The sequence below is a fragment of the Chamaea fasciata genome, unplaced genomic scaffold (assembly GCF_029207755.1).
Source record: "Chamaea fasciata isolate MVZ Bird 193981 ecotype frontalis unplaced genomic scaffold, bChaFas1.0.hap1 SCAF_6, whole genome shotgun sequence".
Classification (NCBI taxonomy): Eukaryota; Metazoa; Chordata; class Aves; order Passeriformes; family Sylviidae; genus Chamaea; species Chamaea fasciata.
In genome coordinates this window covers 51622398-51650229 of record NW_027094091.1, presented here as the reverse complement: position 1 = coordinate 51650229, position 27832 = coordinate 51622398, and the positions used below count along the sequence as shown (strand labels likewise).

The window sequence follows — 27832 nt, the reverse complement described above, 5'->3', positions numbered from 1 at the left end:
CTGGGTCAAAGCAGAGACTAGAAAACACAGTGAAGCATTAGCTAGCCAAGCACTGTGAGGGACAGCTGGCTGATTTTTCATAGCAGGTTAATCTTGAGCCTACAAGTCTGTGAAAGTATGTGAGAGTGATAAAATTACCCTTTCCTATATATCCTTCTTTGCAAAAATCACAGAGGGACTTTAAAGCAGAGAGGCACATTTTACTGTATTTCTTCCTTCAGAAAGGTAAGAACTTAACCGTCAAGTCAGGCTCGACGCTGACCTTAGGGAAAATTCTGTTTTCCCAGTCCAGTCATTGATTTAAGTCCCTGACTTGTGTGTATCATCACCTAAGGTCTTTCTGCCTCTAGTTCAGCTGCTTTCAAAATCTCTCTGAAATTCCCCTTGAGACAGTGAGCCACTGTCACAGACTGAGCAGGGGGAGCCTGGGCCTCCTGTGAATTTGCGGGTCACTGCGTGCCAGCAGTCACTGTGCTTGCACAAAGGTACTTCTCTAGGTGAGGATTTTCTGTGTGCTAAAAGCAATCCGGGCTTTCACACAGGCTGATAGACATCTGCAATAGCAGACAAATTTCATTTGCAATTGAAGCCCAAGCTGGACCTCAGAGCAGAAGCAGTACTTAACTTTGAGTGCATTGTTATGTCCTGACTCTTGGATGATGGAGGTAAAGGGAGAAGTTGGTCTTCCACGGACCAAATTGCCCAGGCTTTTACCAGTCCTTACATTCCAAATTCGAAATTTTCTATGGTTGTTATCCTTTCTTTCTGAGGTAAGAACCGCACCACTTTCTTCTGTTAGAGGGCTCCGTACTCTTATGACAAAGATATATATAATAGACTAATGTTATGAGAAAATGAGACAATCACTCCCCTGATACAGTTATATTTCCAGTTAAATGAAGTTACCATTTTCTTTTGTGTTCTGAATAACAGATTTTGAGATGATGCAATGCTGCCAGGGTATTTTGACACAACCCAGCCATTTGACTCTAGTCTCAATTATAATCCCTTCAAAACTTGTATGGGAGTAAAATGATATTCTGTGTCAAGGCTTGTCAACATTGATATTTTGAGGGAAGTTGATTTATTTATTTTTTTGAGTTTAAAACATTTAAATTTGACTAAGGACTGTGCAGCATGGGATTTTATACATACAAAATAAATTATAATGATATATTCACTCATTCAGTTTGTCCTTACAAGAATGAAATATGCGTCTGGATTTTGCATTGAAATCATGTCCCTTCTAGTTTTGAAGTAGTCCAGAAAAATGTTAAAGTTGCAGACAAATGTCTGTATTTTCTTATGATGTGCAAAAAAGAATAAAATATACCTAAACTATAATTTTATCATCTTCGGCTTTTTCTTGAAGTTTATTATGATGTCACAGGAAAAGCCTCAGTGGAATTTTGAGGTTATTATGTACAGTTGGGACTACACTGGTCTTTGTGCTGTATTATTTATGGGCAGAGTCACTGAAAATGTTTTATTCAGTAGAAAATGTTGCAGCTGGAAAGCTCCTGGAATGAAAGAACAGACATTTTTCAACAGCACTTCTATCTCAAAAATAGAGTAATTAGATGTGTTTAGTATCCATTAGGGAATGAAGTTATTCTAACTATGGTATGAGTATAAAACTTTAGTTTACAAAACTGACAAAATTGGAATTTAAGCCAACACATAAGAGAGAGAATGTTTATTTATCATGCTGAATTACTGCAAAGTGGAAAACATGAATAAGCAATAAAGAAAAAAGCTGATGCTCCTTTTTTGATTTCTTTTTTAACAGTTCAAATTGTACCTTGGGGAGCCTTCAAGGCCAGAATGGAAATGAGTATAAGCATTTAAAAAAATAATCCAGATTCTGCCAGTAGTGCTTGTCACCTTTAGACAAGTCAGAAAAAGAGAAAGAAATTTAAGTCAGTTGGTTTGCACGGATATAAAAAGTAGTTAATAGTTTTTCATTTCAGATTTTCAGCTAGCATCAGATATTACGGTGTGTCATTGTAGGTATGGTCCTTCTGATATCTTTTACAAAAGATAGGAGGATTCAAGCAGCCCACAGCACATTACATTTCCATTAAACATTTGGTAGTTACTGCATTTCAGCTTTTGGATATGAAGCTAGTTTGTGTTCAGAGCTCCTGCAGCTTCCCCGGCTCAGTTGGTGTGAAGGCTGGGCCATTCGTTCTAGTCAATGCCTCGTGGTATCCAGAGCTCTATTTTTAGAGCAAAGTGTGCAAAATTTTTTAGTCCATCCACTAAGGAGGAGCCTTAGAAACAAATGTTCCCTTTCTCTGTAGAGTTTCAAAGTAGATCTTTGCTGTATGGCATGCTGTATGTATCTTCACTTGATGGCATTTGTGCTCCGCCTAAATGTTTAATTTGAATCAAATTTTGCAATTTTTAAATTAATTTAGAGAAACTAGAAGAAAGAGAATGAGTGTTAAATCTTCTTTTCCAGATAAATGGCTACTCTTAATACCTTTGGGAGCTCAGCTTTTCACCTTCTGCCTACACGCAATATCAAGAGCAGAGGCACTCAAGTTCTAAAGTAGTTCCTGGATGCATCTTTTGTTCACACTTGACCCACATTGCAGATGACATTTAAATCAAGACAGTCAGCATTCCAAATGCCAAAACACTGTGGCAGCAAAGCATAATTTCTCTGTGTTTTAGATCTTCGGATCGCTTTCTCAAATGTAACATAAATTAATAGTAATTAGGAGTGTCTTTTCCTGGTAAATGCCAAATAAATGTGGAGGTCCTGAGCTATTTCTAGGAGGTGCTTATGTTCTGAACTTCATCACTGAGCCAGTGTTGACATTATTATGTTTTATGATTCCTTTAGGACCAAATTAGAGTCCACTGGCAGAGATTGGTTTTATTCAAATCACTTCACCGTTTTTCTGGATTAGGAGAGGATGTCACCACCTTCTTATGGGCACTGACGTTTTGCAGGCAGGTTGTGGGAGTGGGGTGAACAAAGAAGAAGTTAAAGGATTTGACTTTTGAAAGCCTGATGTTAGGTGGTTTCAGCTTTAATCCACTTCTAAAATGTGGAAGCTTAAGAGTTTAGATTGTACATGTTGTGGGGGAAAGTGTGCATCTTTTGTCTTCTGTAAAATCAGTTCACATTATGTTCTCCATCTTATAACAAGTGTGTCTTGTTTGATAGGTGAGACCTCTGCCTCCAAAAATGGAGACGTAGTGGGAAAACAGGTCTTTCTTTCTTAGCCATTCTTTTCACAACATTTTGCTAAACCATGATTCACTTGAAGCTAAGAAGTCTTCTAAGTTTTATACAGCTGTGTGCAACTGACTACAGGAGTTCTGCAAGGGGGTTGCACAGAATACAGTAATTAGATATTGCCCAATGCATGTCCATTAATCTTTTCTTAGATTTCTTTTCTGGTTCAGCCTGCAGGTTTTTATTTAAATATTACGGGTTTCTGCCACAGCTCACCCTGACAACAGTCAGGTGACAACAGTCAAATCCCTTGGCTTAATGTGCCCTATTGCCTAACCCTAAATCTGCTTCTGAATTAGTCCTTACTGTCCTAGGAAAAAAAAACCCAACCAACCAGACAAATGAACAAAATACCCCACAAAAGCACTGGAAAGCTTTATCTGAATTAGTCATAAATAAAGACTTCGGTGTAGACCATGACATTGGTTGTTTTTTGCTGAAAATTTAGTAACTAGTTCTTACAGACAGCTCGATGCAGCCCTCAAGTCTAGCACAGCTAGCCTGAATTGATCTATAACCCAGGTTTACAAGAACACATTGATGCCCAAGTCTCTGACCTCACTGGTATTTTATCACCTAAAAAGAAATTTAGTTACTTCTTTACAAAGCTGACTTTTTGCTTTTCAACGTTTTTCTGAGTACTTTTTTAACACTTTTGGCTGACATATGTGAACATGTTACCAATTCTGAGTCTAGGATTTGAATTGATAGAAAAGGGTATGCTTTGGAGAAAGAAACATATCCAAATCCTACTATGTTCTTTTTTTTTTTTTTAGCTGGAGGCAGAGATAATTTTTTAAATTGAAAAGTAACTGATTTGTGCTAAGCCATAAAATGAAAGTGACCTGACAACTGCTGCCTGATAAAGGCATAGAATACTAAACAAAATCAACAAATGCTGAAAAATACATATATCTGTTAATAACTCTTCCTCAAATGACTCAATTCCACCTCAGAATAGCCCTATTAGCCTAGTTAATTTGGGATAATATTGATGCTGGGATAATATTGGTATTATCCCAGTAATTGAAATGAGAAAAAAACTTGCCATAAAGGCCATACATATTTTTTCCCCACAGTGCTGCATGAGTGATAGACAAAACTAAGCTGAATGACCTGACTGCGTGGTCACTTCTCTAGTAGCAGAATTTTTCTATAAACAAACTCAGTTAAAGGTATTTTATTTTTTAACCATTTTTTCAACTTTTCAATTTTAACAAAATTTTCAACTCTTACATCTGCTTTTTTATGTTTTTAAAGAATTTTTATCATTTGTTACCTCATTGCTTTTAAACTAGATATTCAAAGAGAAAAAAAGTTTTAAAATGTGAAATTATCATTTGCTTACTCATGCTAATGAATGCTTTTCTTTGCAGATAATTCATCTGAGAACTATAAAAAAATTACATTTCAGTGTAGGTAATGGAATCAGGATTGGGGCATCAAAGGATCCCTTGTAGGAATTAATTAGCTTGACAAATGCTTTTTCCTTATTTTGAGATCTGGTGTGGCAGTTGTGTGGTGAAATTGTGGGACTGGAAAAGAGTGAGGCTGAGAATTTACGTGTCCACTAAATCCATCTGTCTGAAAAGAGAATGAGTTGTTTAATCCAGGAACAGAGGTGCACCAGCCAATGTGTAACCTATAAACCAGGCTGGAGGCAAAGCAATTTTAAGACTTCTTTCTTCTGTAAAGGAACCTCAGTGGTTTAATAACTCTACCAGTTCTCTCAAAGTTTGTCATTTCTCTTTGTTTTGCTGTATTTTGTATTGTTGTAGCTTCTAGGTTAAGTATCTCAGCAATATTCTGCAGAGTTATTAAACAAACAGCTTCTGAAGGAGGTCATAGATATTATGATCCCGTTTTACATGTTAGTGTGAGGGGAGGGAGTCACTGACGTGTGATAGATCTTTGCTGTATTTGCAGCTTGTCTGTGCAGCAGTATATACACATGTACACCTCCAAGGCTCCCAAACTTCCTTCTTGCTCCTCAGGTGAACCAGAACTTTGGGTTTACTGCCAACAACAGCGTTTAGCACATCCATAGAGTTTACACTTACATTTGTCTTGCTTTTGTCCTCTTGTCATTATTTTCTCAGTGTGGAACCTCACCTGCAACTGTGAGAAGATGCAAGTAGGGCAGCTGAGAGGCATCCTGCATTTTAGGATAGCACATCTAACAGTGAGGCACTGCAGACTCTAGTTAATGCCAGACATGGCAACTACAACATGCCTTCCTGAAGGCACTGACATAATTCTTCTCCTTGTTATTTCCCTGCGGGTGGTGCCTTTGTCTGTGATAGCCCACTTGCTTCTCAGCCTGTTTGCTTCCCATACCTGACTGTACTACACTTCAAGATTAATAGCTCATGTCTTGTGCTGGTTTGCCCTTCTGAAAATAACAAAGTTGCTTTTATAAGCACAAGATATACAGAGGAGCTCTTTTTCTTCTGTGCTGTTTTTAACTGATTTGTGGCAGCAGCTACACCTGTCAATTGTGTCCTGCTTAGCAATAATATATCCAAAAAGTGCTTTGTGGCTTGCTATATAAGAAATTATACGGCTATACAGAGTCTTGTAAAGTAATGATTGCGATTTTACTAAGTGTTGTCATTAGAAATTGCAGACTGGATAAATACTTTTCTAGTATGACAAATAACAATTACAGAACATTGCAGTATGCATCTCGTGACAGCTCACTGCACTGCTGAGTGCTGCCAGCTGATTACAGGAATGTACTGGCGGCAGCAGCAGTAACAGAATGGATGAATACAGTATGCTGTATTTATCTAGTGCCTTTCATCAGTGATGCTTTTAAAAGACAGACAGTCAGTCAGCACTTTGCACAGCATTTTGCCTAGTGGTAAAATAAGGAGAAGCTCTCAGAAGGCCCACTGCTGCCTAGCAGGGTGCCTTTCTGCCGAGCTGTGCTCAGCCTGGTTGTTGCAGGGTTTTATTCATCCCCAGGTACAGAGCTTTGTATTTGTCCTTGCTGAATTTCACAACCCATTCCTTCAGCCTTTCTAGGCCCATCTGAACTTCAGCCTCTCCTTGGGCAGGTGGCTGCTGGCTCCATGTCATCTGCAAATTTGACAGGAGAGTGCTTGCTTACCTCCTCCAAGTCATTGGTAAAGACATGTCCCAGCTTAGACCTCTGGGGGGTACCTGTTAGCAGCCTGCAGGTGGGATATGCTGCGAGCATGACAATCCTATCAGGAATTTATCACATCCGCTTTGTCACACAACTGTACCTAATGACCTCCTTTGGATACAAGAATATTGTGGGAGGCAGATAGGCAGGCTGCCTTGCTAAAGTTAAGGTAAACTATGTCAGTGTCTCTAGTCTTGTCCACAAATGAAGTCATTTTAGAGTAGGAGGCAACCAGACTGGTCCACATGACTTACTTTTGGTGAGTCAATGTTGGATGCTGCCAGTTGGCTGCTTCTCCTTCATGTGCTCAGAAATGTGCTGGGAGGACTCACTCCATGAGGTTGGACAACCAGCAGTATTTCCATGAATCATCTTTTTTCACTTTCCTAATATATTCTGGATATTTTCTTGCTTCTGTAGCAAGGAATCTCCCTTAGCCTCCTTCACCTTGCAAAAAATCAAAGCAGGTGACTTTGCAAGGACATGTGCCAGCTTTCTGGACACATTCTGACTTCTATGGATCTAGTGATTCCAATCAATCTCTGCCTTGTCTGGTTGGGATTTACCTGACCACCAGTAGATCATTGTTTGTTGCCTTCTTGAACCCTGCCTGTAGTCACAAAAGCCTGGGAGACCTTGGTGAGGGAGAGTGAGGAATGCAGGCGTTGAGCACCTCAGCTTTAGCTGTGGCTGCTGTCCCATTCCACAGGGTCACACTCTTCTTGTTCAGTTCTGCAAAAGCTGTTCTTGTTACCCTTGAAGTCCCTTGAGAGCATACACTCTGACTAAATATTTATAATGCTACCCAGAGTTGCTAGGAAATGTTTCTGAACTCCTCCTTTGAAGATCGTTCATGCTTCCACCGTCTGTATGTGGCTTGGTGAGAGGAAGTTCTTTTTGAAATTCTTGGGAGTTTTTCCATAATTTCAAAGTGTAAGAGATGAGTGACTTGCTTTCCCTGGAGAAACCTACCTGGTGGCCATGTCTAGACTTCAGGACTGACCTTTAAAATAGTATTAATGCTTATTTCAGGATGTTTATTAAACTTAAGCACATGACCTAAGTAGCTTACTTTCATAATTCCCCTGACTGCCACTTTTTAAAGTATTTACTGCTTTCCTTTTGCTCACTGGCTGTAAGGAAGTTTTGCATTTTGTTTACAGCTCAGCCATTTTGTATTTAATCTTTCAGAACTCATAGGTGTTTATCTGGACTTGATATTTTTTAATATTCAGTTGCAAACTAACCACGGTACTTATTGTCCTGATGCCTTAGTCTACCAGGGTCTCATATTTTTCCTCATAGAACAGGGCATGTCTTGGTCCTCTGGTAGAAGACCAATACACTTGGTTTCAGGAAATGTTACATGTAGCATCTAACCCTCACTTTGAGGGGTTTTAACACCTTCAATTATTCACTCCTCACAATTACATTTATCCCTTCCTTATAATTACTATATGTTATCCGACTAGAATTTAGCTCTTGGTCCATGTTTTTCTAAGCCCATATGTCTAAACTTCAGAGGATTTCTTTTTCTTACGTAATATCTAAACCCTTGCCATTGATCTGTACTGATTTCTTCTTTCCCTTCTTTCTGTTTTGTTCATGGCATACATACCCTGTGAGGCGTCATTACTGTTTTCTTCAGTGCCATCCTCACAACACCTAAGAATTTCATTTTCCCAACCCCCACCCCATGGGGCCATTTTCACTAGCCTTCATATTTGCATTTTTTAGAAATACAGCTTAGAATTTGATGAGTTTCCTACATTGCTGTTTGCATTTTCTGTGTCTGCAATAAGATTTCACAATTTGCTGTTGCTTTCTTTAAGACAGCATTGAGCTCCTTGATTGTCCTTATGTGTCATCCACTAGATTTGTGCAGTTTATACACAGTTAATTTGTGCTGGGAAAGCTGTAATGGGTTTTAAGCAGTAGACATATTGCAGTAGTTACTTTGAAATTTTAATGAGTGCCATTAAAGAATCAAAGGTACGGGAGAGCAATTCTACAGGAAAGGAAAATAAAGGCCAAGAGGTAAGGAAACTTTGTATGGTTCTAATATACAATTTTTAAGTTCAAAGCAAGTTTGGTTGATCAAACCCCTTTGGGGATGCTTTAGAAACTTCTAAAATGTTTTATTTCTTTAGTTTATAGAGAAGGATAGATAGATAACACACAAAGCTGAACAAATCTATTAGACTAAATAACATGAACTGTGATAATGTGAAAATATGATGAAAAAGCAGTTCATGAAAGTACCATGGAAATATTCTTATTGCTGAAAATAATTCAGGATGCGACCTATGAGATGGATGCACATTCAGTGCAGGAACACCCCCACCAAGCTGCCCTGCACAGTGCAAGCCTGGAGCACACAGAGGTGCTCACGCCAGGTGCTCTGGGCTGGATTTCATGAGTTCTAGTGCTGCCACCAGCTCCCCACAGCAGAGTCTGTGTTTGCCCTGTAGGCAGGTACCCAACTTCTGTAGAATTCCAGCCCTCCCTGCCTCTCCCTGGCCCCTGCTCACAGGGGCTTGGCATTTCCCAACATCCTCTTACTCCTTCTGTTCTTTTTTCATCCATTTTCACTTTTTCAACCCCTTCCTTTCTCTTCATATTCCTCTTTGTGTCTTAAATCATGAAAACAATTTTTCAGTCTTGCTTTATCTTTTAAGAAAAAAAAAGGGGGGGAGGAAAAAAAAAAACAACAGAAGAACATGTCGTGACACTGGTCTTCTTCTGTGTTGCCCTTTGTTTGCCTGCAGCTCCTTCCTCTTGAAGATGTGGATTAAAGTCTCCCGTGTCTCTTTTCCTTCCCCAACAATTAAGGTCTCTCCAGGATCTCTCAAGGCAGACGGATATTCCCTATGGCACCGTGCTGGACTCGGCAGTGTATGAGCATGTGCGGGTGAAAGGGATGAACCCCTTCGAGAGGGACAGCATGTATTCCCAGATGTGGAGGATGATCAACAGGAGCAACGGCTCAGAGAACAACGTCCTGGAGTCCACTGCAGGCATTCAGAAGGTACTTGCACGCTCCCTTCATGCTTTCCTTTGGATATGCTCCATGGTACTCCACTTTTGCTTAGCTGTTGCTTCTAGCTGGGAGGGACACATTTGCACCCAGGCAGTGATCATGCCTGGAATCAATTCCTGAAAGCCCATTGCACTGGCACGGAGGATTGGGAATTCTCAGGTTTGTGGCATTGAATAGCATTTTAATATGTAAGTGCCTAGACTGTGTGCTCCAAAAAGTATTTACAGGTGTTTTTATAGGAGATGACTGTATTTGTAAGGGTGAAAAATGGGAATAGGAACACTGGACTCAGAACCCCAGAATACAAGACATTGATTATCTTTTTTTGGTAGTCTCCTGACTCTGAAAATCACGGCTTTCTGTTGTAGCTCTGGGTCATGTTTGTTTTGAGAGAGGAAGGCAGGAATGGATGATCTGACTTTAAAGAGTCTCACAAATACATTCTGTAGTAGGTTTAGCCATGGAAAAACACAGCTAGTTTTGAGAGGCATCCTTGTGAATGCAGTAGTTCCCTCCCAAATTCTGGCTGACAGCTGGAGCTTTTATAGAAACACCAGTCCATGAAATTCAGTATAAGAGTCAATATAGGTTAATGAGTGACTGTATACAAGCTTTTCCCCTACCATTCTATCTTTATATTCAGACTTCTAAATCAAATCAAAGAAATTTCATATTTTGCTGACTTTATTTTAAACTTCAGTATGTGACTATTTCTTACAGAAAATATCCATGAATTGTGTGTTCACATTCTCATAACCTTGATTTAGAGACTTCTGGAAATCCAGATGAACTCTGCTTTTTTGTCTCCACCAAAATCCATTGGCCAGGAAAACCTGAAATTTCTGATGTTCGCACTCCAGGTAGTAACAAGAGAAAAGAGTATGTTAAGAAGAATGATTAAATTGCTGGTGAGCTCTTGATAATAAAAGAACTAAAAAATAAAAAAGATTATTTGGATTTTTAAAATCCTCAATCCAATCTCTGGATAGCCAAGATCATATTTTCTCTTCTGAAAAACTAAACAGCATAAAAGAAGAGGCAGGAGAGGTCCTGGGGAACTGCACTTTTGAAACCCTTTTAGATAAAGTCATAAGCTGAAAGAGAAAAAAAAAAAGGTTTGAAGATTTATTGGCTAGAGGAAATTGCTTTTTTTTTTGAGAGAACATATTTTAGCTCAGTTTGTAAGTGGCTGATAAAGATGGGATTTGCCTTTTGTATATATATATAAAAAACCCCGAAACCAGGAACGTTCCCTCCTTCTGGTTTCCCTTCCCAAGTTATAAAATGAGTTTCAGAAGGATCAAAAACTAGAGTACATCAAACACAGCTGTGCTCACTAACAGCTTTTAGCTTGGAAAACCAAACAAATTGTATATCCTGCTGGCAGGTAATTCCAGATTACAGTCATTGAGTTTCCATTCCTGGAAACATGGCAGTTGCTGTCCTAAAACCTACAAAACCAGTAACATCCAAGTTCTTAATTTCCCATGCTTTTGCAGAATAGGCAAATGATCATGTCGAAAAACTGAGTTGTGTCAAGTGAGCAAGCCAGCCACCCTCCAGTTTTAGAAAATCTGTGGTCTTAGGCCTGATGCTGATGAAGGTACACATCTACCTGTGGGTGCACAGTTTCTCCCCTTCCTTCAATTTACAGGAAGAAATGACACAGAAAAAGATTATTTGCCAGGTGCTGTTCATCAGAAGCTTTTGGAAGTTGTAGTTTGCCTGCCTGGGAAGAAAGCTACATGAAGAAAATAATGTTAAAAGCTAATCTTAGGCAAGGAAAACTAATATTTTAAAAGGTATCTGGTAAAAGGTGGAGATTATGATCTCTGTAACACATTTCAAAAAATCAAAATATTTCAGAAAGAATTCATGGGTCCCCTGGGCCTATTTATATGCTTCATGATGCTCTTCAGGGTCTTTAATGAATTTAACTGGCCACATCAGAGCTATTAACCTGATTACAACCCTGGGCAAGATACACGAACAGGTCTTCCTCTGCGCCTCATTTTGTTTCCCCCTTTCATCAGCACTAAAGCATGACTGAAGAGCATTTTGTCCAGGCTCTGCAAAAGCATCACCTCAGCAAACCTTCCTGGAGTCACCAGTGAGACAGCAGAGACTTAGTGAGTGCTCCAAACAGGGACAGGGAAAGTGACTTCCACTCAGCTGAATAATGACCATGAAGGGATTGGTATAGGAGGGACCACCACTGGAGAGAGGTGTGCAGGGATGCAGTGGGCACTCCCATCTTTATCAGCACCCCTTGCTGCACCTCCTCAGAGGTTAAATGAGGTTTGCTAGGAGCTTTCACAGAAGAAGCTTCCCAAAATATTTTTGTAAAATCCTAAAAGTTCTTTAGTTTTATCTTGCTTTTATTCTGACAGCTCCAGTGGAGCTGGCACTATTTTATTGTGAGGCAAGTACCAGTGTAATGCTAATGTATATATAAACAGGGGGAAGAGGAGAGTGGCCAACCACTGATTCACTCAGTGCCTCACCCCTCTCACTCAGCAGGATTGCGTGCTTGCTGTACCAGTGTCTTTGTGTGGAGTGGCACCTGTGTGAGTGCAAATACAATACAGCCAAATGACAGTGATTGCACAGTCACACTTTAAATCAGGCATTCTGCTGCTTTGACCCGCTTTTCCTGGCAGGAGGGCAGGGCAGGCAAGAGAAATAAGATGGGAAGATCATGCCATTGTAAGTTTTCAGGTTTTGATATTTATTGGTCCTGTTCCTCTCATAAATCAGGTGCATGCATATCACCGTGTGTGCTCCTATTCCATCCATAGTGAACAGCTATAAATACCACAGGTCCAGCTAGAGAGCAGCTGGATAGATTTACCCTGAAGAGAGAGCAATTTTAAATACCTCAGACAGGAGACAGCCTGAAAAGCACTGGCACTTTAGATATTTTCTTCCACCTATTGTCTCTTCCTTTCTCAAAAGGTAGCAAAAAGCTGTTGAAGGTCTGAATTTAAGGTAGGAAAGCACTCAGTTGTTTGTCTTCCTGCACTGTCAAATGAAAATGGATGGGGTGGTAGCTGTATTTTTATATAAGCCTGGATCATTCTGGAGAATATTCACTTTTATCTTCCCTTTTTCTTTATTATTCCTGAGTGTTTCATGTGTCTCAAATTGATTTTCCTTTTTTTTGCATAGGTTATGAAATATGCATCTCATTCTGTCCTAGGAATCTCTGTTTTTGCGGAAGTTATTTATTCAGAGAGGATTTACAGAGGCCCAAGTCATGCCTGCTTAAACATTCATTGAGGACTCCAAGAAAAATCATCTAGGCTTAAAGATATCACATTACATACCTCTTTATGTCTTCTTAAAAAGCACATTACCCTGCTTAATCCTTTACAAGCACCACAGGCTTTCCTATCCTTGGAACTATTCCCATTTAAAATATAATGAAGCGCTTCTATTGTGGCCCTGTCTGCTCTTTCTTCCCTGGAGTATAATAGTGGCTAATGCCCTATCCTACCCACCTTGTTCCTCTGAACATGATACCATAGCCTACAGCATCTTCATTTCTCTCAGTAGTACAGAGTGGAAAATTCCTTTCCCAGGCAGAATCTGAATGTGGTTGAAAGCTCTTCTGTCTATTTAACTCTATCTGCAAAATATTTAGCTGCTAGGAAACTTGTGAATTATTGTCAGGTGAAATAATGCTTCTGGATGGTGCATTAAGAGAGACTCCGTGTAGGTTCACAGTACTTTCTTTTCGACTTGCTCACAGTATCAAAAGGAATTTGGTCTCGAGATTTGAATTTTCTTGTGATCCTAATTGCAATGCCAGTGGAAGCATGTGAACCCATTTATTTTCCCTGGACACTGTGGATGGCAATTTTACCCTCCTGAAAATACTGTAATAGTAAAAATATTTATGAATAGACCATAACAAAGCTCTGCTAAGGTCATTTGTATGGGGAAGAAAGGGATAATAACACTTTGCAATTCTGTGCTAGAACAAATTGTTAATGACTGACCACGGATATGCCTAATTTGTTTTCAGCAGTAGCAACATCACGAAGACTTATCTTGATGGGCCAAAACTCCTCCTGAATTAATTAATTATCCTGATATACTGATACGCCATCGGAATTGCCATTCTTGTGACAGATTTACTGATTGCACCACAAAAAAATCTAGTTAATGTATGGTAGTCCACACATCTTTGTTGTGAACATTTCTGGCCATGGAGTATCCCAATAAAAAGACACTGAAACCAAAAGAGAACCAAGACAGACTACATCCAGTACATTCAGTATCTTTTTGGGATCCTGGATGTGCACCATGATTCAGTAGTTTGGCAGTGGCTAAGCAAAGGATAGGAAGCAGAAGAGGTGAGAGCATATAAAAATTCTGGGACAGTTCTCCTGTGTATCTCAATTCATGACCAGGAGATCAGCTGCCCTGTGCAGGTGTTGGTTAGAAGGGTAATTAACAACCCAGACATCAGTTCCCTGATCCCCCTCTGCCTCTGGAGCTGATGCTTCTTGATCAGATGAGATGTTGTGTGTCTGCTCTATGAGTAATAAGGTTGACAAGTATCCTTAAGACCTTGATGTGTTCAATCCCACAGCTGAAGGTGCAGTTTGTCTGCTTTTCTATTACTGCCTCCCGCACAGTCCATGATTTGGAACTGACAGGTGCCTTGCAGTACCAAAGCCACTGACTGCCCTTACTTTGTATGATCATGGATGGTCTGGCTTCCCCGCCCCAACCCCCCTATAATTCTATGTATCTTTACTGCCATATCTGGGGCTTTAAAAAACTTGCAGTAGTGATAAAATTTAGAATCCTGACCAGAAGGCACTACAAACACAGTGTGGCGTTACTTTCAGGCATTATCAAAAGGCTAATAGTTATCTGGGTTAGCTCAGGAGCTCAGCGTGTTTGGGAAGTACAATAACTGGTCTGTGACAGTTAACAGAGCATGAAGCAGATTCTGTGCATAGCTTTAAAAACTAAATGCAAAACTTTTCCTACTACCACATTTTCCCAGAATTCAAGATATGTTTAACAAAAGGCTTGCTCTGCCTTACCAACACTTCTGAGTGTATAATAAAGTCTGATGTAACTTTGAATTTATAGAGAGTTTTCACTGGTTTTATCTAGAGTAGAACACCTATAAAAGTTATTTTCTGCAGAGTTGGGCTTTATTCAAAAGAATGAGTAAGTCAAAATCGAAGTTAGCCTACATATCAAGAAATGAATCTACAAGGACATGTGATCATTCAGCAACTAAGCAAGCAATCTATTGCTGTATTCCTTTGTCTCCAAAGTTTTCTGGAAGGTTTATCTGAGTTCATCTTCTCCTGTTTCATCTTACGTGCTACTGAATGTACCTCACCCTTTTTGCTCTCCCTGAAATGCCACCCAAGTTACTCCTGACTTCTGTTCAAAGGTCAGTCTGCGTACGCTCCAGTCACTTTAACAACCTCAGATGTCACTGACTGCTGTCCTGCTGTAGTGCTGTGCCGTTCTACCCCTCATGTAGAGGGAAGGCAAAGTGTCTTTCCTTGCTCTCTCTCTTGTCTAAGTTTTTTTTGAGAACTTTCCAGAGCTGTTCTGAAATTTTTGTGGGCCATCCTACATCCAGGACCATAGTCTTTTCTATCTATAACTTATCCCTGTCTCTTAAGTCCAAACAAATTGGCTTCACAGACAACTTGAAGTTTCTCTTCTGTTGATCCGAGCTGAGCTTCTTTCATCTGAAATAAAATTTGTGTTTTCCTTTGCTGTCTGTTCATGTCTGACCACTAACTTAGTTCAATGTAAAGTCTACAGAAGCTGACTTCATCATCTTAAATTTTCTTTTTATTGCTGGTGTGTCTAGTTAAGTCTTACCAATTTATTTTCCATAACATGTCTCTGATTTACCCATACAACCTCCAGCCTGTCACTTCAGTAGTTTCCATTGTCATTTTCTTGGACCTCTATAAAGAATTCTTTTTGCATTTAGTTCCATTGGAAATGCTCCTGGGTTTAAAAAAAAAAAAATTAAAAAAAAAAAATAAAAAAGTTGCCTTGACTTTCAAGGCCTTTCATGGTGAATTCTGACTCTCCCTGCAGCTTTCTCATTTCTGAACTGGAAATCATTTGTGTGAGCTTCCAGCGCAACTCCTTTTTCAAGCAAAGTATCTTTTTGCTTTATCTAAGGACCCTTCTGTAAGGTATGTTTTCCCTCAAGACAGTAGTCATGTCTTTCCTTCAAACTCCTTAACGCTCCCCTTTGTTATTACACTAACAAAAACCTTGACAACCAGGCCTCTGGTGTGTTGTGATCGCTACCCATCAGCTGAGCAGCTCTGTTTTGTTGCTTCTTTATGCTCTTTCCCTCCCTTTGGTTTATTTCATAGCTGCCAAATCAGAGGGGAGAGAGGAACACACACGATAATCATCTAAATACTGGCATAGATGGGATGTGGGGGAAACCAAAGAACTGCTGTACCCCAGAATAAACTAAGTTAATGAACACCACCATTATCAGATGAGTAGTATTTCTCTAAAAACAGCCTCTCTGTGTCTGACCTTTCAGCCTTCATCCTCAAAGGAGAGCTACAGCCTAACTTCAAAAGATGAGCATGGGAACTAAAAGTTCTTAACAATCTGATACAATATAAAAAAAGAGGGGGAAAATAAGATTTTATTGGGCAATTGCTCCTTGTTATTTCTCGGCTTCTTCAGATTCAATGGTGCCAGCTATGTATTTCTTTTGAATGTTCTCACTGATTAACAACAAAATCATTGCAATAATCTCAGAGGCAGTTTTCTAATCTTGAAATTCTCTACTTGTTTTCAGATGCTTGTCTGCCTGAAAACTTGGTTATTTAGGGCTCTGCCCACAGATATATCCCATCTTCTGTTCAAAGATAATTCTCTCTTGAAGTCTTGCTTTACCTTGTTCTGTCAATGGCTATAAATATACCCTCATCATGTGTAACTTGAGGTGTCTAATTTAGGTGTCCAAGTTTCTTTCTTTGCTGTTGTAGGCAGGCAATTTTCTTCTCTGGAGAGTGGTCAGGAGTGCCTAAGATGGCAACCTATTTTTCTTAGTGGCTTACTTTGTACAGTACCTGCCAAACTAAGATCATATTCCGTGACTAGAAATGGCAATAAAAACAAGAAAAAGCAAAATGCACTCTGAGGAACAAATTTGGCTTCAGTCCTGTAGAATTGCATTTTGCAGAGAGCTGAGTCCAGACTTTTCAGCTGGAGAAAGGACACATGACAGCTCTTTGAGGAGTGAGCATGGGATGGGGGAGTGGGCCCCATCTTTCATCCTGGTAGACAAATGCAAAGCTCAGTACTTCACACCATAGCCTGTGTCTAACCCTGTAGTCATCTTTTTAATAGGGCAAAATAGTCCAGAGAGGAAAACTGATTCCTTTGTGAGTGGAGATTTCACTTTGGTTTTCTTATGTAGAGCTGGACTAATTAAGATGGACTCATGAGCAAAATGTCCGGAGTGCATCCCTGCCCCGATGGCAGGAGCACAGCTCTGTAGGAGTGTAGGGGCAGCTGCCACTGCAGTGGCCCAGAGTGCACTGCCAACCTTTTGGTCTAAAATAATCCTCAGGCACATGCAAAAAGTAGAACTTTTTTGTGTGTTAGTCAAACTAATTGTGTGTGAAATAGGCCTCAGTCTCCAGCTGTTGAGGTAACAAATAGGAGTTTGGGTTTGATTGGTTGGTTGGTTGGTTGGTTGGGGGTTTTTGTTATTTCTGGAGAACTTTGGATGTGTCTGATGGGTAGGGAAGGTGGGAACACTACACTCTGATGGTGAGTGTACCTTCACCACCACATGTGGAGTAACTGCTTGTGGGCTTCCTGTGTAAGGGCTTTGTATCTTTTCGTGCCTTTTTCTGGTGCTGAGCATTTTGGGAATTGCTGCCAGACTGGTTTGTATCCCCATTTGCTTCCATGGCCCTATCACTCACATCTGAATACCATAATCCTAAGCATTATACATGGCAGACTTAAAATTTCTGAATAACTAAGCAGCATGAATGCTGCTTTCATTTGCATTGGCAGGTGATTAATTGTAGAAATTCTGAGTTCTGTCCTGAAGCTGGGATTTTTATGGGATCAAAAATTTTGGAAGGTATCAGGGAATAAGAAAACTGACAATTAGGAAATAATTTAAGAAAAAGGGTGTATTTTCAGTCAGTGGTTGTAAAATCTGAGCATGAGCATGTCAGGATAATGATCACAGGAAAATTTTTTTGCTAGTATTATTTGTTGCCTAATTTTTCTGAGTTGGCCACCCTCTGTTAAGAAGGCACCTGGTAGAAAAGATGGTATAAACAGAAAAGGATGCTGAACCCACCCCTACAAATGAGGAGCTTAGTTTGTTCATATTCACATCTAACAGAGCAATGCTGTTGTCATGTTCCATAAAAGAAAAGGTTTGTGAGCATTTAGTAGGTGATGAGTGCATTTATTATGCATTAGCATGGGAGAGGTCTGAAAGAAAAACAGCTCTCCTGGGTGCTGTTACAAACCATCTCCTGAGTAACACACAGGATTTATTAAAGAGTACCAGACTGGAAATGTCTTCACATATACATTTGTAGCAAAATGGGAGTTCTGCTGCATGTTGCTCTCTCAATTTAAACCAAAGTTTATCTGCTGCAGGGGCCAGGGAGAGTTTGGGAGATGTGGGTTCTTTGGGGCAGAAAGATACTGAGGGGTCAATTTTGTGAATTCTCAGTTGTTACTTGGGCTCTGCTGCTAGAGTGATATTGGTTCTGGTGTGGCATCTTACAGTGAAAACTTGCTGGATACATATAATAAAAAAGCAATGCAAGGAAATTTTTGGTAGACAATAAATGTTTGTAACTTTTTCCAACCCATAAATCTACCTCCAATGCTATTGCTAAAGTTTTATGTGCTACCTTCTCAGGCTCTTCAATCTATGGCATTGCCTCAGCAGAAAAGGTTATGACCAACAGCTTTAAATGACCAAAAACTCTATGATGAGGGATGAGCAAGTTGTGCTGAGGTGCCTCAGTGCAGTGAACCTCCTCCTGGGTCAGCAGCTTGTGGAGGGATATTCCCTTCTTTGGATTTTTCAGTAGCATATACCTTGCTTTTTATTTAACCAGAGGGACTCCTGATGGAAGTTACAAACTTCCAGGCATGTTTTCCTAGTCTGGTCACATCAGATATGGGTCATGTCTGTGCAATGTGTAGGGAAGCAAAGCTTGGGAATGGCAAACTGTCCTCCTTGAAGTTATTCTTTTACTTCTTCAAGTCATTTCTTGCAGACATTTTCCTCTTTCCATAGGAAATAGCGTGACAAAAGATTTGAATTTGTGCAGTCTAATCTAAATCTAGTTCCAGATCCCTTTTTAAAAAGCATCAGTGGAAAATTTCTGTCAGAAATTGCTAAATTATTTTGCATTCTTGTTATCCTAAGAAGGAAGAACTCTACAAAATGCCTGACAAAGAAGAGTCGTTTGGCATTTGGAACACTTGTTTGGCTACAGGGAGCATGCAAGTTATCAGGCGTCTGTTATTCTGGTCCTGTAAGCGCTTATTTCTCCATCTTATCTCCATTAACTTAGTGCTTTACCTACAGAGGTTCTATAACATTTCTGGGTTCATAAGGATTAATGACACCACTCTCCCAAGAGTGTCTGGGGACTACAGAGACTCCTACACAGCTCCAGCAACCTCTGCTTGCTCTTTTCCTTCTGAATTCTCACTTCACTTTGTTTCCTCCCTCTTACTTTTTCATTTGTCTGCTTTTTGACCCTCTGTCCCTTCTGTTTGGATAACAGCTACTCCAACTTTACCCCAGCCCTCTAATTCCTTTCTTCTTTGAACCCTTCACCTCTCCACAGTGTTACACATCCCCTTTATTATCCCCATTGGCTTACAATGTTTCACTGTTGATCTGTGCAACAATTTCCATTTGCAATCAGATGAAGCATTCCCAAACTCCGACTGTCACTGTGAAGCCCAATTGCAGGCTCATAGAGTGGTGGGCTGCTCTGGGGATGTATTCCACACAGGGAGGGAAATGCAGGCTCTGTCTCATGATCAGTGGATGGAGGCAGGAGACCACACCCTTGCTCCAGGCACAGAACTCGGTAGTGTATTCGCTTTCTTGCTTAAATGTTTCCAGCTATTATTTTTGTGTATTAACATATTTTAATAATACCCAAAAAACTTTGTGATGCATTAACAAATGCAAATGATGGGATTGAATGTCAGGTTGTTTAAAGGATATATGCAACAGAAAAGAGAGATGAATAGAAATAATGAGAGAGTGCGTTTTATACATCCCCTATGTTCCAGCCTTAAAGCATGACTTTGTGAGGCTGCAAGTCTAAAATCATGAGAAGCATAAGAAGTAGCAGAGGGATCTTGTCTCATGTTTTTCAAGCTGCCATACCAATCATTCATAGAACAGTTTTGATAGCTGTAAGTAATTTCTGTTCAACAACTTGTTACTAAACAAACAAAATATTTGTTCCAGGGATCAGCAAATACAATTGCAGTAAGTAGATCTGTAGGAAGTCTCCACTGTAAGACACCGGATATTTCCTCATGAAATGATTCAGAATTTTTTCCTTCTAATACTCTTACAGCTGAAAGTCATAGAAAAGAAAAAACAGAAAATTTTTTCAATATCATCCATGAATAGTCAATACATTAATAAACATACTGGTAGGCAATTACATGCTAGTGTGGTAATAAGAATGGCACCGGAAAATGAAATTGCAAACAAAAAAGCACTAGCAGAATACTTTGAAAAATCAACCTTTCTAGTCTCTAACATGTATAAGCATCAAGCCTCTAAGTATCAGAAGATATAATTAAAACAGATGATTGCCCTTAAAGTCATCCTAGTTTCAAACCAGGAGAGTTTAATATAGCATGAAGATAAATAAAACACAAAAAAATGTAATTTTTCAATTAAAAAAGAGGAACCCTATGCATCCCCAAAATGGTGGTTGTTTTACAAACTCCAGGTCTGTGCTTCTAAACACCTTTATGCATTTGATTGGACATAGGGGTTTTACAGCCAGAGAGATCTCTAATATCTAATCTGGAAACAGGTCTAGTCTGGGAGATAAGAGACCAAGCAGACTTTTCTGCTGTCTGCTTTTTGACAATCATTTCAATATATATAGTGGGAAATATTCTAGTAAAACTTCATTTTGTTGGAATATATCATTTTACTGATTTATCTCAATCAATTGAAGTTATTCATTTATTCACAGTGTTAGGAGAAAAAAAAAAGGTGTTTAAGGAGAGAGAGAGGAGAAGGAGGACCAGTTTGAAGCAGATCAGTTGTTAAACAAAATTAATTGCTCAGAGGCATGCCAGAACCTATGATTAACTTTTGTGGGATTAAACCATACTCATGACAACAAAATCCGGAGGTTGGGATGTAGGGGGTTATTTGTTTAAAGGATAATAACAGTAAGCAGAAAGTCTTCTCTTCACAAGTTGTCAGGCTGCACCACAGTCTGGTGTCACAATGTGAGCAGAGGCTCTTGGGGGTGCTTTGCTTTGCTGTCCTTATTGCCAGGTAAAAATGGGCTTTCCTGAAGTGTGTCAACTAAAAATAAAGCTAAACTTCTGTTAAATAAGCAGAATGTTTCCTTAGGCTGAGGAGTAGTTTAAATTGGGTTTTTTCCACTATTTATGCTCTTTAGTTAAATAGCCATCAAGCAGTTTATGTCTCCTTGCATTTGAATTAGGTGGCAGAGTTGTCCAGTTTGAAATGTGACTACAATAAATGAGTTTCTTTTCAAGAGCCAAGCTATGGGAGGAGAGGATTAAAGTGCCATGTGGAGTATTTTAAGAAGCATTTTAACCAGGCTGTAATCACATATCATTCTTCTATTCTTTTATATGAAATAACTGCTCTAGATAGGCTGCACAACTCCCTTCCTGAATTACAATGGCAGGAGAGAGTTGTTTACTATTCCCAGCTCTAAAGCTTTCCTGCTGCATGGGGGCTGATTGGTGTTTATGGCTGTTTGCAGAAGGGCTATTTAATCAAATAAAACAGACCCCATTCCCACTGAATGTAAGAGAGGGAGAGAGATCAATCCCAGGGGCTGTATCAAGATGGGTGTAAAACACAATGCATCTGTAATGAAAAACCCAGTAGATAAGCAGCTGTATTATAAAAGTCTGTAAGGGTTCTGGTCATAGCATCAATCAAAGGGTAGAAAATTGTGTTGTTTTATCTCTCTGACCTCAGAGCAGGATTTCCTTGTAATACAGACATGGTTTAACCCCAGCTGGCATCGCAGCCCCACACAGCCACTCTGTCACTTCCCCTCACTCCAGGATGGGGGAAAGAATCAGCAGAGTGAAAGTGAGAAAACTCATGGCTTGAGATAAAGGCAATTTAATAAGTAAAGAGAAAGACACACAAACAATCAAAGCAAAACATGGAATCTGTTCACCACTTCCCATGGGCAGGCAGGTGTTCAGCCATCCCCAGGAAAGCAGGGTTCACATGTAAGAGGTACTTGGGAAGGCAAACACCATCACTCTGAATAGTTCCCCCCTTCTTTCCCCAGCTCTGTATGCCCAGCATGATGTCACATGGTGTAGGATATCCTTGGGCCAGCTGTACCAACTGTGCCCCCTCCCAACTCCTCATACACCCCCAGCCTCCTCACTGCTGGGTGATGAGAGAAGCAGAAAAGGCCTTGACACTGTGTAAGCTCTGTTCAGCAGTAATGAAAATGTCCCTGTACTATTGGCACTGTTTGCAGCACAAATCCAAAACATGGCCCACACATAGCCCTAGCTACTATGAAGAAAATTAACCATCCCGGTCGAAACAAAGACAAATAATTTTCTAGAAAGAATTCTCACCCTGTAAGTAAACAAATCTAGGACGTGGCACCTGCCCATTAGTGAGTCTTGCCCCTGACACTCTCCTATACAAATTCCCAGCAAACCTCTAAATTTCTTTTCAGTCTTCCATTCAGTCCTGGATGTTGTTCTTTAATACTCTCTTTTATAAGATACTGATGGCCGGGACATGTCTTGTGATGGATCCAAGGTACTGCAGCATAACTTGGTCCAAAATGGTCTGAATTTGTTACCTCTGGAAGACACTGAAAACAATAAATTGTGCCCTCCAGCATGGAGAAATGACATGGCCTTGCTTTCTAAACTGCATGTGGTCATAAAAAATGTGACAAACTCAAGTTTAAAAACCTGTTTTGTTTCACACCTGTCAGGAGTTCTGAGCATGGTTGTGTTTTATGTGGCATTCAGGTATGCACTCAAAAGCTTCTGGACTGGGTCTGTCAATGGGCACAAGTACCCTGTCACCTCATTCATGGGTTTTCACTGAGAATTGGTACGAGAGAACACCCAGTCTGCTCATCCCTCACAGAGGGGAGGCCCACACCTACTGCACACTCAAAAGCAGAATTTGGCATGACAACCATTATCAGGTGGTTATCAGCAGCAGTATCTTCAGGATCAAAATTTTGGCCGCGAGTGCTAATATTTTTCCCAAGTCATGTCTTCATGCTCAAGTTGTTGAATGAATCTCTTGGAGTCCAAATGTTGTGTTTCACAGCATAATCAGGAGGCAACACTCAACAATGTAGGTGCACATTGTGGATACAGCAAAAACAGGAATGCTTTCTCACAAAAGGAAAATGTGAGCATCAGTTAATGAATGTTTGCAAAGTGCTTCCACTCCTTCAGATTATGTTATTATTAAACTGAACATCTTTGATTATGCTATGGCCGTGCTGAAAGCTAAATGAAGGAGATGGTTTCCTTTAAACAGTATCTTATTCTTGATTAGAGTGATCATTAAATCGTTTCAGATCTAACAAAGTGAGCAGCAGATAGAACACAACAAAGACAGCAGAAAAATACGAGATTTCAGAAGAGAATGAAACTAGGCAAATCCAGAAGTAATTCAAAAGAGCTCACACCAAAATTCTGGCTAATATAATGACATATAGCATGTGTTTGTGAATTACAACAGTTGTGGAAAATACTCAGGGTAGTATTTTGTCTTTTGATAGATGCCAATAGCAATCTTGAGTTAGAGAATTGTACTTCTGAATACATCCTCTCATGCGATGTATTGAGAGTCTCCCTACCTTTTTAGACACTTCAGTGATTTTGAAAAATTTAAATGAAGTTTAGTGGAGTGGAAATATCAGCCAAGCATGTAGCTAATGGTCACATAAATTTGTTGTATCCGATGGATTTTGCTACGCTTCTTGCTGTACCTCTCTCTTCCCAAACTAGTGTCCTGCTTTTCAAGATCTTGAATTGCCCAATTCAGCCTCTAATCAGCTGGCTTCTACACCTTCCTCAAGCATCCCATCAAAGATTTTCTCTGTCTTTCTACCACATCCTTTCTCTTATCTTCAAAGTTAATTTCTCCCTACATCCAACATGAAAAATCTTCAGCTCTAATTTGGCATCTAATTTGGCACTGAAAGTCAGTGGTAGACTGCAGCTCAATTTGTATTTGCATCCACCAACTGGAAACTGACTTGGCCGCTGCAAACCTCGTGAACAGAGTTGCAAAGGGGAAATCTCATGACAGCAAGAACTATTTAAGATAACATTATATCACATCCAGATCCATTCCTGGCTGAAGGAAGACAAATCACAACCAAATAACAGAGAAGCTTACAGGAGGTTTGTTTGGAATTTCTTCGTAATAGTTGTCCAAGGCCTGGTGGAGTTTATTCCGTCCCCATAGAGTTTCACATGGTACACTTTAGGACTGGTACTGCATGAAATTGTACTGTATCCTTTCAGGACTTATATTTGCATACCTTCTATACAGCTTTCAGTTTATTTTAGTTATTACTGCTCCATAAAATTTTTAAATTATGAGGAATCTGAGGCACCTCATGACAAGTATTGCATAAATTGCAGTTTTGATCTCACTTTTATCATGTTATTCTCAACTGGAAGATTTCTTTTATTATTATTATTGTTATTATTATTATTATTATTATTATTATTATTGTTGTTGTTGTTATTATTATTATTATTATGCTGTTGTCATATTTTTACAGTCTGTGATTTATCTCATTCATTCAGCTCATACATTGCTAGACCTAAGTTCTGGTGTGTGCACCATGTAGGTACAGAGTAAGCCCATTGAACTGACTGTTAGTTATTCACTAGCTGCCAAATGTAGATGCCTGTGTTGGGCCTCAGATTCCCATTGTACTTGCATTATTCAGCTCTAAATAATCTGAAATACGACAAAAAGGAATAAACACAACTCAAAAGAAACTTTAAAAGAGACAAGAGAAAATATTATTGTGGCTTTATCTTCTTCAGCGACAATATAACATGCTCTTCATAGATATGCCATTCATAAGATAAAGGGAATATATTTTTCTGGCATTGTATTTATTCTGCTTTCTTATGTACATCTTGCAAATTAGTTTTTTCCTAAAATTTAACATGAACAATGTAGCAACAATGATACTACATTGGACATGACATAGATGTCAATTAGTAGGAATTGTGTTTTCCCTTTGTGTCTGAAGGGATGATATTTTCAGAAGAAGAACCCACGTGTGCGGTACGATGTTTTAATAGAGCTGCACACAGAAAAGAGCTGTATCTGCATGCAGAGCACTGCACAGCTGCAAGGCTGGTTGTACAGATGCAGGCATGCAGCTGCTTTTCCTGAAAACTTGGTCAGGCACTTATCACCAGTGTGTCAGAAGCTGTGTAGCATCCTTTAGTGTGCCTTAAGAAGTGAAGAAAAAAATTGTGTTCATCGTTTTCATTTAAAAATCCATGCTGAAGGAACAAGGAGCACGCCAATAATATAGAACTGGGCAAGTAAATTATTATTTTTCTGCTTTGGCAGTCCATTAAGTCTTTTCTCCACCCTTGCCACTATGTTGGCAGCTCACGTGTTCCTGTGCAATGCAGTACCTAATTTTTTGAAAGCTAGAGAAAAACTGCAGTTCTTCCCTGCTTTTAGTATGAATGTGTCCAACACACTGTCCTTCTCATGGGAGAGTCCTTCAAGAGAAGTTATTTTTTAGTTAGGTTGTGATATAAATGTAACTAGAAAGCAACAGCAGTATAAATATTCATTCTTTACATAGACATAGTCCAACCTGCTTGTCAGGGAAATAAATAAAACATTGATAAGAAGACATTTCCTAGCAAGGTGGTGACCTTTGTCAAGCCATGCCCACACAGATGCTGGGTGATACCAGCTACACTTTGGAGGAGGTGCTAAAATATCAAGTTCATGATTTTATGACGCTATTGCATGTGTTTTTCAATTTCCTTTCCCATAGTCTGGTGCTAACTAATTAAATTATTTCATTCACTCAAGTAAGATGTTTACTGGTGTATATGATATTTCATTCACTCAAGTAAGATGTTTACTGATATATATGATTAGTTGGGCACTTAGCTGTCCGCACTGCATGCACAAATACCTGATTTTCAAGTGCATTGTTCAACTAAGAAAATCTCAGCTGATGTTCCTAATTCTAGCTGAAATGCTACTTCATTATAAAATGGCAAATAAGTTCTGATTACATTGTATCTCCATGATGAAATTTTTTTCTCCTTCATAAGTACTTTATTCTTCTCATCAGTCATCTCAAAAACACCTTGGCTGGCATTTTTATTAATGTTGTAGGACTAGAAAAAGTAGTTGATTTTAACACAATTGTATTTTATTTGTATACCCAGTGACATGGGGTATACACATCAAATTCAAATTAAGAAAACAAGTAAGACTGGATGACTGACTGTAATGTATGTTTATCAAAGAACTATCCTCGTTTATGATATAATCAGATTTCTCAGCATATTTTGTCCAAGTTTGAATCTGACAGGCTTAGGCAACACATAAAGACACATAAGTTTCCATGATTTATTATACTTGCAGGAAATCAAGAAGGGAACAGGAAACACAATTGCTTATTGTTTATATTTAGACATATTTAGGTTTTTTTCAGATATCTAAAAACATGGCTCAAGTAAACCAGAGTGAATTATCATTAGGGATTTGTTCACTGGAATATAATTGTAATTCGAAGTGAAACTGTAAGGAATGAGATATTTTTATAAAATACTGTGTAGCTTCAAAAGCACTAAAACTGTCAACATGACATCAGAGGGTATTTTCACATTCAACTATGACCTCTTTTTGATCAAAATGGTTTTATTTCATTTTGAAATGTTAATCCATTGCAGGGAAAGTAATTCAGATTGAAGTCAACTTTTTGGAATAAAATATTCTCCAGTTTGGATTTTTTTTTACTGCTTTTGGTCCCAAAATTTGTGATATTTTTCCCTAATTCAAAATCTTGCGATTCCTTGTGCAGGAAGATAACTAATTTCTCTCCAGCTCAATCTATGATTTTCACCAAGCAAAAGTTCTGTGTTTAACATTACATCTCTGAATTTGTTTCAAGTGTCCCATGCAGGAATTTCTGTTGATTCCTGTTTCAGGAGAAAGAAAGGATTAAAAATCTTTCATGAAAAATACTAGTCCTGAACGACTCCTCAAGCACAAGTGATTGTTTTTCAGTAATGTATTTATTTTCAGTTGATATTTGGCAGATGTTTCTCAGTTCTGTCATCTGTAACTGATTTCTGGCACCAGAGCTATGGTGTGGGCAGGTCAGGATGAATTGAAAGCAAATACAAGGGAACTGTGTGACTTGCACTTCAGTTGTGACTTACGTAGTTGTGCCAAATGAATGTTACAGCCTTGGATAAGTGGAAATGCCTGTGGCCAGAGGTGAACTGTTCTGTGTACCTTTGAAGGCAAAGGGTGTAAGTATTTGACTCTGTAAAGATGCAAAAAGCCCAGGTATCACCTGAAATTAGAGTAGCAGTAAAAATTAAATCCCTGGATGGCTCTGGAGAGTGCTCAGGAGCTGTTGCACTGTTTTGGACGCTTTCTGGACTTGAAACTCCTTCTGGACACTGTTTACATCTTTATTTACCTCCGCACATACAGAACTTGGGTGCCTGCTCTTTTACCTGGCCTTGCCGTTCCTGGCAGCCCTGGCTGTGTGTTGTGAGTGACTCTAGCAGCAGTTTTTGTATTCACTGTTTTGTGTGAGGGGTTTGACATCCTAGTTTGTGGCTGCAGGCAGAGGCTGAAGGTTGGCTGCAGGCAGGGCAGCAGAGGCAGGAGCTAGCTTCAAGACTCACAAGGACTTTATGTGACAAGTTGTTCTGTTGTGTTATCTTTTCAGTTGTCTGCATTGTGATAGCAAGAAGGCAGCCTGAACTGAGTCAAAAGTGTGGCTGCACTGGTCTTCTTCCCCCTACCACAGCTCCTGATGTCTTCCATGGGTCCTAAACTGTGAAAGAAAGAAAAAACCTTCGTAGCTCAAATCTGTAATGT

The 27832-nt window shown here is 39.4% G+C and overlaps 1 protein-coding gene across 3 annotated transcripts in view; it reads left to right on the top strand.

The window, feature by feature from the left end:
- The window catches only part of GRID2 (glutamate ionotropic receptor delta type subunit 2), a 675112-nt gene that overhangs the window by 573798 nt on the left and 73482 nt on the right, over positions 1–27832 (top strand). For all 3 annotated transcript variants that reach the window (XR_010721503.1, XM_066186372.1, XM_066186371.1), the window contains exon 13: positions 9234–9429. Coding sequence is in view for 2 of the 3 variants with exons in the window: in XM_066186372.1 (XP_066042469.1) it covers positions 9234–9429 (196 nt within the window). In the remaining variant the exon portion in view is untranslated. The remainder of the gene's footprint in view (positions 1–9233; positions 9430–27832) is intronic.